Genomic DNA, 11,467 nt, shown 5'->3' with positions numbered 1-11,467 from the left:
TGGCGGATACATTGTCAGGGCAAAACCAAAAAACATGAATCACCATGTCGAGGATAGAAAGAAGGAGCATGGCAGAGATACGTCAGAGAAAAGAAATCCAGTGTGTCGCCCTCATTTGGGAATGTAAACATAAAGAAATGTAGGCTAGTATCTCTCGTTTTGGGCTGATTCTGACTGCTGGGAAAGTCAGATGATAAGAACTTTCTCCCCACATAGGATTGGAAAAGAGGTTTGGCTTGGCAACAATTGATTATAATGTTCCCCAGAGAATATGAGCCCTAAACAGAGGCTGCATTGTCTTGTTTTTTTTTTTTTTTTTTTTTTCTTCCTCCTGCCACACAGATTGAATGTCAACTTTTTAGAGCAAGTTGGAAAATATGTTGTGGAGTTTTTTGGGCAGGCAGATGGGATCAAAGAGTTCCCCCTCCAGTCAGACGCACACAAGTATTCTCACTAATAATGACACATTCTTGAGCTTCTTTAATGGCAAAACATAACTTTGGTTTTCTAAGACAGTAAAAGGAAGAAAAAAAAATAATAATAAAATAAAATAGCAAGCTTAGCTCACCGTACAAAAATACTTGGTAGAAATATGACATTCATACCCCCCTTTTGCCAATGTCAGTGTGTTTCCCTACATAACGTGACCAAAATATTACTTTTTTTTTTTGTCATTTATTCACACTCTGTGATTATGGATACATAGGTGTATTTATATGCACACGCTCAAAAATGACTACACGCTAGAAGGAAAAAAAAAATAAATTCAATGTATAAAGCATAAAATTATTCTATGTGGATAAAGGAACTATAAAAATATAAAGAGATCTCGGAAAAAAAGATAAAATCAATATCTGTTTATGAAACTGGGATAAAGGCTAGAGCCGAAATCAAAACAGTCATCTGAAAATTGTTCAGTGCAATTCAATTTACTTTATAGTCTTGTCTGTTTTAGAATATTTTCATCCTCTTACCACCCACAGCCCTCCCTCCCTTTAATGGTCGCTGGCTTGGCTGGTCTTTAGACAGTGGACAGTATTTTATCGTGTGGGCATTGTCCCCGTTGGCACTGCACAGGGGACAGGTATAAGCCCTCAGGATCGGGCACACCACCCTGCCGTCCGGGGTCTTCAGGACGTGGGAGCCGTACACCTCCTCTGGCGCTCCGTTATTTCGGCAGAAGACGCAGATTTTGGGCTCCTGCTTGCTCCTGGAAGCGGGTTTGCGCATCTTCCTCTCCACGCCGAACAGATCGAACCCCGCGAAGCTGCCCCCAAAGCCCATCTCCCTCTCCGGCAGCGGGACGCCCAGCTGGTTCTGGAAGGGGCTCAGTATCGAGAAACGCTCCTTCAAGTCGAGGATAGAGGCGGGCGGGGGGCTTCCCGACGGGCAGCAGCAGTCCAGGTGTCCGCTCTCTCCGCCGCCGCCGCCCGCAATTACGCACGGACACGCCGGGGTATCGTCCAAGCCCAGGGTCGCTTTCAGGGACTCGGTGATGGAGTTGGGGTTCTGGGGCATGCTGAGCTTGTTGTTCTTCGTGACCAGCGTCGACAGGCCGAGATAGTCGTTCCAGAAATTAAAAGTATAGTCATACGGGCTGCGCGCGTTCAAATAGTTGTGATTCAGAAAATCCATGGCCACTTCTCTGGTTTCGGTTTGCTCGGCGAAAAGGTGGAAACCAACCAATGTAATCCGTAAAAGTCTTTGTAGCCACAGTTCGCTTCCAGAATAGTTCATGTACAGCGGCGCGGTCTCCAGTGTTCCTGTTATGTATGAGCGCCTTTCCAACAGGCTTTCTGTTTATAAGGACCAGGAGGGCGGGGCGCTCCCTCTTCAAAACCCAAGTTTGTGATGAGGCTGAAGGCAGCGCTCCCTCTCCTCAAAGCCACAGCGAGGCACACAGCACTCCTCACGGACAGCCGCTCAGGCAACACAGCCATCCTTTTTGGAGATCCTGCGCGTTTTAATAAAACAGAGAAGCTCTTGGCGGGTGATCGATTTGAGCAAGTGCGCACGGAAAACAGAAAACAGGCCCGATTTTGCGCACAAAGCCCCGTACAGTGAGTGATTATGTTCCCTCAGAGCACCAATCGGTTACAGTTGCAGCGCACGTCTCTTCCTGCGGTACCAAAACATCGCAATTCATGTTTGGCGAATCAATACAGTTAATCATTGTGGTTGGATACCAGCAACGCCAACTCCGGCATCCACACACCTTAACCCCTTGTGTGCCAAGCGCAGAGGCCCTTTGTTCTGCGGCAGCCTGTAAACAGCAGCCAGCCACTCAGCGCCTAGGGAGGACTCTGTGTGGTGATGCATCTCATTATGAAAAAAAAAAAAAAAATATATATATATATATACATAATCAGTATTATGCAGGCCTGTTTCCCATCCCTCTGTGTTTTCACCGTCTCCTCTTGCTGGTTATGGCTCCATTTACTGGACACCAGCACATTAGCGCAGGCTGATTATCAGTTCAAATAAACAGCCCGGACTCAAAAGTTCAGCGCTATCATCGTGGTGGCTGTGGTCTGCTGTAATAAAAGCCCTTGTGCGTTTTTTTGGAGAAGCGTTCCCCTTTACAGTTAGACTCATAAAAATAAAACTCAAGCAGGTTGTCTCCGTGCAATAGCTTCCCCGCGGAGAGTTTGGCTCTGCGTGAAAAGCTTTCTTCATCACAAAACATTATTCTGAAAGCTGAAAGAGAGCTCAATAAAAAGGCACTGGCATTGCCCTTTGCAGGTACCCTCAGGAATAATGCTGCCCATTGAAAACGTGGCTCCATATTCACATGTATTGTCAGAGATGGAAAATAAGCTCGCTGGACATTTCTTAACCCTTTTTTTTCCCCTTCTAGTGTTTGTGACACTTTATACATGAGTGTTAGTTAAAATCATGTTTGGTTATCACACATCATCCTGGTGTCAGTTTGAAGGGAAAAATCATAAAAAAAAAAAAAATCATCTAAAAAATATGTAAACAAAGCACTAAGTGGAGGCGCAGTGTTTCAACAGGGGGCAGCATACTGCAATTACAGGTTGGATCTTTAATACAGTACACATCTCAAATGCCCTCCCAACACACACACACACACACACACACATACACACAGACACACACACCCACCCCGCCCCTCCTCTGAATGAATGAGTGCCAAGCCAAACATAATGATGGCCAATGGCTGCGAGATGAAAGTCATCCATGTCGTTCCACTAGCCAGATGTCATTAGCATATTCTGAGTCTATTGAAGGAGCAGTGGCCAGACGGCGGCTCGGTGCACGTGCACGACGCCGCTCAAGGTGTGTTTACCACGGTGTGATCTTCACGCCACAGTGACCGGCCTGACGCTTTTGTCTTGGAGAAGAGGCATCTCATGGATTATACAAAAGGGCTTAGAGCAGATAAGACTGATGAAAGTAGGACGCACACTGTGGAAAAAAAAAAAATCCATCTTCATGAGTCATGCAGTCAACTTCAGTCATAAAATCATGTTTGTTTTTCTTCAAACAAAGTAAAAAAAAAAAAAGAAAAAAAATCTGCCAGTGGGGATGAGATAATCCCACTTGTTTCCGAATGCACTTTCACTTCTTTCGGGATTTTTTCCCCCCCTGGGAACAAGTTGAGACAAGGCACAGTGAGGCAGATCCAGGATCGAGAAAATGACACTTCATCGTGGGATTATCTCATCTCACCGGCAGATTTTCTTTTCTTTGTTTGAAGAAAAACAAGATTCGAGGAGACAGGCTTCAGAGCAACAATAGGGGTTTTGCAGTTGCAGTGTCATCGCTCTAATCTGACCACAGCTGATGTCATCGTGGAGGTCCGGTGAAAGACGTGTGCAACCGAGAAGAGGAAACATGATTCAGAGGGATATGTTGTTGTGATGTAATGTTGGACATGAAAGTGAAACGGCTGATATTCCCACATTTAGCTGAATGTGACACAATCAACTCTCTTGGCTTTTGCAAAAGTGTAATCCAGTGAAGAATCTAACATGTCCAATCCATAAAACCACAGGTCGTTTGTTCCAGCCCCTTAATCCGACCCACAGGAGCGTTTCTAAAAATTGCGGGTTAATGTGTTCTCTGAGGTTTTAAATAAATAAAATGATGATGATGATGAGTGTTAGCCCACTAGTTTGTGAGCTAGCCACTGAAAATAGTTTGGTTAATGTTAAGAAGAGGCTATCGGTAAGGTAATGGAAAGGTTTGTCGTAATGGTTAAGGTTAGGAAAAGGTTAAGGTTAAGGTTACAACATGTTAATTTTAATGCAACACCACGGTGTTATTATTTACAGCACCACTAGAGGTCGCTTAACTTTAAAACGTAACTATAGGTCATAATAAGCTGCTGTACAAGTAAGTAAGTAAGTAAAGCTTTATGATTTATATAGCATGTTTTAAAGAGACAGTTACAAAGTGCCTCACACATGCAAAAAATATAAACAAATGCATAGCAGAACAAATACATAAAGATATGCGTTAAAGATATGCGGATCCTAAGTCATTCCACAGATCTTCAGCAGGGATCTGTGGAGAGGCTCGCCTATTAAAATGAGTCTTAAGAGGCCACTTGAAACGGCCCCCGGGACTCAGCAAGACGAATTAGCTGGGGAAGATTATTCCAGAGAGTTGGGGCTCAAACCGCACAGGTCACCTTTTGTTCTGCATTGGGAGCAGGAGGGGGGGGGCGGATAACAGGCCGAGACCGGAGGACGGGAGCCGCCGAGAGGTTTGATGAGGAACAAGGAGACCGGAGATGTAAGTGAGGGCGAGGCCACGTCGTACTTCATATGTGATCAACAGAATCTTCTAGTTTATTATGAATTCTGAGTGCTAACGCTGTGCGAAACGCCAAACCCAAACCTCTGTGAAGCCTGAACTCTAACGGTGAGACGTCGGCTGTCTGCTCCCGGACGGCACATGATCTCACCCTCCACAGAGCACGACAAACAGCGGTGATGGGTGGTGCCTTCACAGGGTTTTGGGTTTCTTTGCTATTTAATGTTAAAGCAAGACAGTACCAGATATAACACAGTCTCCTAAAAATGACATTCCCAAATTACATATCTTTCTTTCTGCATGTAACAGCATTATAATGCCACATGGTTAGGTTTGGGCATACAAAAACATGGTTAAGGTTAGGGAAAGGTTAGGTTTATGTAACTAAACCACTTGGTTAAGGTTAGAGAGGGGAACGTAGGTGACATTTGCAAAAAAAAAGCAAACACTACTGTCACTTCATCCTTGGATCGCCTGGGTGAAAGCTGTTTGTTTGGCCCGTTCACCCCCCTGCACAGATTTCAGACTAAGTGATTAAAATGCTCTTGCGCAGCGTTACAAACAAACATAATCTGTAACACAATACGCTCATTTTAAAATGTAATTGAGATTCCCGTTTAGTTGTATGAGAACATAATATTTAGATGACAGGGCTGCCAGATACCACAATTAGCAAGCGAAACAACCTTGGATAAATCTGAAATTCAGAGGTAATGGTGGTGAGATCATCGGTTCCCAGCAGCAGAAACTAACCGCATCTTGTCAGCCTCCCCAGCCGAAACAGCTGAGTCATGCATTTAGAAATGAAGCCAGCTGTTGCACAACTGTTGCACAAGAATGGATGGACCTTCAGCGCGGCCACAGGAGTGTTCATTACAGCCCGGTGCACGAGGAGGCAGGGCCCGAGCTGCTCTTTTGCCACCTGTCTTGTCTTCTATTAGCTTCTCATGCTGATGGTTATGATAGTAGAGGCAGGAATTTGTAGGCGCTTGCCTCTCGGAAAGTGTGTCAGTCTGCAGAGTCATAATAGCGCAGGTGTAATCAGATACCAGCTGCCCGCTTGATTGATGCTGTTCTGCTCTGCTCAGTACACAATGCACCACTCTGCCCTTTTCTGGCAAAACTGGCAAAAAGTGAATGTGAAAGAGACACAACAACGGTTTTACAAAGAGGCTCTTTCACAGCCTGAGCTTTGTGCATCAGTGCTGCTGAGCAATATAACTCCTGTGAGTATAAAACCCTCCAGGTAGGTCCGGGCTGTGTACCCGATGCTATCACAGGCTCTCAGATTCCTGATGTGAGAATCGCTAACTCCGAAAAATACTAAACAAATTGTTCCAGACCGCATGAATAACGCGAGTTACTCTTAAATGGAGTGTTGATGCCCTTTGCACATGACACAGGATTTGATTGCGGCTCCAACAAAACAACCGGCTCTCATTTCTTTCATGTCCAACAGATTTCAGGCTGCAGCTGCAGAGGTTTGCATGGAAGAAAATGTTACTTATTTATGTATTTTTTCATGGTTCTGTCTTTTTTTTTTTTTTATAAGACACATAGCTGTATAATGTGCTGAGTGTTCAGTGTGTATGGCTGTAACTGAGTATTTGCACTGTCTGTTAATCCAGAAGTTCGTTTTTTTTAATGAATCATTTAGTCATTTAGTGTTTTAAGTGTGGAAAAATAACGATAAATGCTGATGCAAAGTGATCAGAACCCAAAGTGATGTCTTCAAACTGACTCCTTTGTCTGACCAGCAGCCAAAAACAAAATAATATTAATAATTTCATAATGAAGAGAGAAATGTGGGATAATCTTAGCGTCGCAGTGAAGCTGGAATCAAACAATATTTGGTGTTTTTACCAGAGAAATGACCAAAACATTAAGTCTGTGGTCCAAATTATAATTGATTAAGTTCGCGTCAGTCGATCGATTAATCATCTAATCGTATCGGTTCCAGCTGAGCGCGGCGTACGGCTCTCGCTTTTGCTCTTTAATCAACAGGATGCGGCTGTTTTCTGCCGGCGCGTTCGCCGCGGAAACGCCGTAAACCCCTCCACATCCGTCCGCAGCGACGCCGTGAAGACAAACGCCGGCACATTTGAGACGGCGTGGCACTTTAAGCGATTCAGGTTGTGATTTCTGAGGTGAACTCCTGGGGGAACACGAGCCGGCCGCCCTGAGCAGTCGGCCCTGTGATCCTGTGATGAAAAGTGCAGCTCAGGAATGTGGAAGCGGCCCTCTTGAAACAACGATAACACGAGTGACTGGTGTTCTAATTAAAACTTCCAGGGGGAGGCTGCAGGAACTCACCGGCTTGGAAGGATCACATCTATTTTTAAGGGATCTAATAAGAATGCACTACCTTAGGAGACAGAGTGATAAAAGCAGAACAAAAGCACAGCTCGATGGTCCACGGCGCTTTAGAGGCCGTTTCTCTCTGTTCTGTGTGCTCAGCAAGTCGGTCTGAAGCAGTATTGACTGCACATTGGATTTTCACTCCGGAGCCCCTGTTCGGTTTGTTGGAAATATGAATTTTATGATGAAGCATTAATAATGGATGTAATCGCCAATTCTTTTTTTGCAAGCCAGGGCAGATTGCGCGAGCAGATTCCTGTGTTGCTGCAGTGTGTCTGAAATATTCATGGCCACATTATTGCTTAATTTTGTTGTGACTAAGAGGGATTAATACTCATCCATTAACTAAAGCTAATTCTGCGGCTGCCTCGAGGTAGCATAAGTGTATTGGACGCGGAAGCGAGATTAGGAGTGGAATGATGCATAACATCAGCGGGGTGGCTATCGCCGTAAATCGATTCGGGAATCACACCGACTAAGTGATTGTTGTGTAAGTGTTTCTGCTGGACAAGGAAAAGAGAAATAAAAAAAAAAAAAAAAAAAACAGAGATCATCAGAAAAGTGTTTGCTGGCAGAAGGCATAAAACACTCTGTTTTTAACGGCTTAATGCTATTGTCTGCAGGCGAGCACACCAGGCTCATTAGAAATATGCAATTTCCATCAGTTTTATTTATTTATTTATTTATTTTTTTGCCAGTTGTGTCTGGATGTATTATGCAATGCAAATCAATTCACACGTGCCTTTTGCTGAAGTTAGGGGTATGATAATGTGTGATTTATATCGTCTTGTGGGGCTAATCTTGCACTGATACTCAGACTGCATGCATCGCGGCTGTGATTTATAATGGCAAACACATTTCCTGGTACGATCCGGACCTCCGCAGTTTTGGCCGCGTGTCAAACAGAAAGGGGGATTTGTCGAATTCGGGGGGCAAAAAGTCTGCGCAATTCATCTTTGAGACAACAAATGAGTTGATTGATAGTTTTGTGGAACACACACACACAAAGAGAGAGAGAGAGAGAGAGAGAGAGATGTTGTTTTCCACTGCTTCTGCTTACACTGATCACTTACATACACCATTTGGCTGTAGTTTTGAATTACTGACCGTTTCAAAAGCTCAAATATGGTGTTCATAACCTCTTAAGCAAAATCAGACACTAGGTTTTTTTTTTTTTTTAATCTAAAATATGAGAAACTCATGTGTGGTAGTCTTCCTTTGTTCTCTAATGCTTATTTCACCAGGCAGGTTATTTATCTACAGCAGCAACGGCCTTGGAGAGGCAGTTGCAGGGGGGAAGGATTACACACACACACACACACACACACACATACACACACACAGCAGCAGTCTTCTATTGGCTAGAGGCACCTGCATTGGAAAAGACCTTCGTAATGCCTTGCTCAAGGAAACTTAAGAGCAGGATATTCCTTCCGTCTGTGTGCTTGAACTCATAATGAAGGTTCTCCGTGAGCCGCGAGGCCTCGGGAGCGCCGCTGCCGCGTCTCCTCCCTCCCATGTTTTCAGAGTACATTGCTACATATTGATCACCGTAACAATACATAATGGGTTTGCAGGAATTGCTGAAAAATCCATTTTGCCCCATCGATCGCTGTAATGAAGATGAATGCTGAATCACTCAGTATGAAAATGGTTGTTGCGCGCTCGCGACCTGCGAGTTTTCATACGCTTTCTCCGGTTCTCGCCGGAGAGACGGCTCTTTTTTTGCCCCCCTCCTTTTCTTTCCTTTCCTTTCCTTTTCGTTCTCTTTTCTTTTCTTCTGAGCTTCAGAGCCGTTGATTACCATGTGTTTTCATTCACATCCATTAGACCAGTGTTTGTGATTATGCAAATGAGCGAACATGCAGGAAATTTAATCAGAGCGCAAATTTGATTTCACGTGAAAGATTGCTCGGGGGGTGGGGGGCTTGATCGCATAATATTGAACAACCAAATTATGTTCAATATTTGTTTTTGCAGCGGGCCTCGACTCGGACACCCCACAGCTTTATAGGCTTAAGGTTCGCCTTGGTTCGGAGGCTTGAAGTTAACACTCTTGCAGAAGGGTTGATTATCCTTTGTTCTCCCTGGAGATGCTGAATAGAAACTCCGGTTAATGGCGAGTATTTCCATATCAGCGGCAAAGCACAGCAGCTTGTGTTTATGCATTTTATTATTGTTGCATCCCCTGAACCAAATATCTAAGTGCTTGGTTTTCTTTTGTTCCCCAGTTGAATAGCAGGGAAATTGGCTCTTTATAATTGCACATTAACTCAGAGGATGCCATTGTGCTTTTGCGTGTGCCACTGTAGATAACCGGTGATTAAACTGAACGTTACTCCAGAAGCATGACAGAATTGAAACTAATAAACCATGTCAGTCAATAAGGAAGGTGGGCTCTGTTTATCGAGCCCAGAGATGTAGAACAAACAAATGTCATTCCGGCTTTTCAACAAAGGGACCGGCTGGGTTTGGCTGTTTGCGGCTCCTAATCTCAAGGCAACGACAGTGAGAGTTTCTTCATGTCGTCCATAAAAGGTCTCAGAAAACAATCGCACTGTCAAGAGGATTGAGCTGAAAAATCATTATTGTTTTGTCTTCACTCCCTGTTACATCCTGACCTTGTTGTACCAACTCACATGTACATTTAGGCAGAGGCAGGCTAATGGCAGAATACATTTCCACAACAATAACCTAATAATATTCCAAAAAAAAACATTAATTTCAGCATCACAATTATTTTTAAGGGTCCTAGCCCTGCTGTCCTTTATGTGCACTGAACTACACCCTGATGTTTGCTTAATATTTTTTTTACCTTCACATCAAATGTGAATGGTTTGCACAGAATAACCACCCGTTCTCTCAAGCCTTTCTCTGTCAGTGCAAATGGAATATCTCCAGAGCATTTTTTTTAGGTTTTCCCCTAGAGACCTGAAATTAATTTCAATTTTTTTTTTTTTTTTTGCAAAATGCAACCAAGCCAATGGCTTTCATGGTGTATGTGTGTGTGTGTAGGCAGTACTCAAGTTGAGGGGGGATGAGGGTGGATGGCATCCCCCCTGAAATAAAAACGGTCAAAATCATCCCCCCTGTAAAACTGCCATCCTCACTTTTCATCAAGTGAAAAAAATTGACCATCCTCCCTGATTTTTTTTTTTTACAACTCGACTACTGTGTGTAGGGAGTTGGGGTAGCTTTAAAGCACATTTGGGGGACATATGTTTTAAATCTACTCAACTTAATATTCACCCCCAAGTAAGAACACACACTAGTGATTATTAGTCCGTCTGCATTTCACTGAAATTATTTTGTAGGTGTACGATCAGCTGACAAAACACGTGGAATAAGTTCATAATTTCATAGTTGAGTCTACTTGGTTTCCATTGCTGGACCAACACACTGCTGGATTACGTGCTTACTCCCAGTTTGTTAGCTGAGATTAAAGGGTTCTCACCTCCATCAACGATCAACCACCTTGCACTCTGCACCGTTCGCAGCCAAACATAACGAATCCATGTTCCATCTCAGCCTTCTCCCAGTCCAGTGAATTTAACAGTGGTCATGTTTTCACAACTCAAAAAAAAAAAAAAAAAAGCTTAAAATTTCTTCCAGCTCCCCATGCAATAACACAAGTGTTCGCTGCTCCTCTAAAACGCCTGGACATGAGGTGAATATGGGACTGCTGAGCCTGAATCACAGTCATTTGGCTGCAGAAACACTTGGACCGTGCTGCTGATGGACATGATGCAGTTTTCTACAGATCATAGAGAGATGGCTCCATTATTGTTTGAGAAGACAGAGATGGAAGTACAGCAAACTCTCTTTGTGTTTGGCTGCCCTGGGAACCTCTGGGGAGCTGACTGATGAGGGGGGATAGTTCCCTTATTTTGAAAAAAGAAAAGTATTTTACTTGCCTGTTTAGTATGCAGAGCAGTCATCTATGAGTACTCACTAATCTCACAATTAGACTCAAATAAATGGGAAGCAAGACTTTTGGTGTGTGAAGGGACATCTTAGCCCATCAGCAATACAGTCTTACACCAATTCATTTGCATTCAATTGTCAAATCCAATAAAGTGAGGACTCAACTTTCTCATTGTGTTGTAACTATCCCTTTAATAGTTCAATTTTCAGCTCAGGGTGAATTATTCCTTTATGGCAAAGTAAAGGCCACGCTGAGGCCCTCTATTGAATCATTAATAACACTGTAAATTCCTATGACAACCTCATTTCAATTCCTTCTGGAGGAAAAGGGCTAGCCGGCCCAACAAGAGGGCCCACCTCCATCGTGTAAAACAGAGCAGCAGAATTTAAGAGTGACGAGGCG

At 43.7% G+C, this 11,467-nt stretch overlaps 1 protein-coding gene across 1 annotated transcript; it reads right to left on the bottom strand.

Annotated features, from left to right (window-relative positions):
• Nucleotides 1-302: 302 nt before the first annotated feature.
• On the bottom strand, nt 303-1,754 carry nanos1 (nanos homolog 1). Its single transcript, XM_030062824.1, has one exon. The coding sequence runs from the start codon at nt 1,735-1,737 to the stop codon at nt 952-954; it is 786 nt and encodes a 261-aa protein (XP_029918684.1). The 5' UTR covers nt 1,738-1,754; the 3' UTR covers nt 303-951.
• Nucleotides 1,755-11,467: the final 9,713 nt, after the last annotated feature.

This window comes from Myripristis murdjan, chromosome 10, assembly GCF_902150065.1.
Source record: "Myripristis murdjan chromosome 10, fMyrMur1.1, whole genome shotgun sequence".
In the NCBI taxonomy this organism is placed as follows: Eukaryota; Metazoa; Chordata; class Actinopteri; order Holocentriformes; family Holocentridae; genus Myripristis; species Myripristis murdjan.
This window is presented reverse-complemented; position numbering and strand designations above follow the sequence as displayed.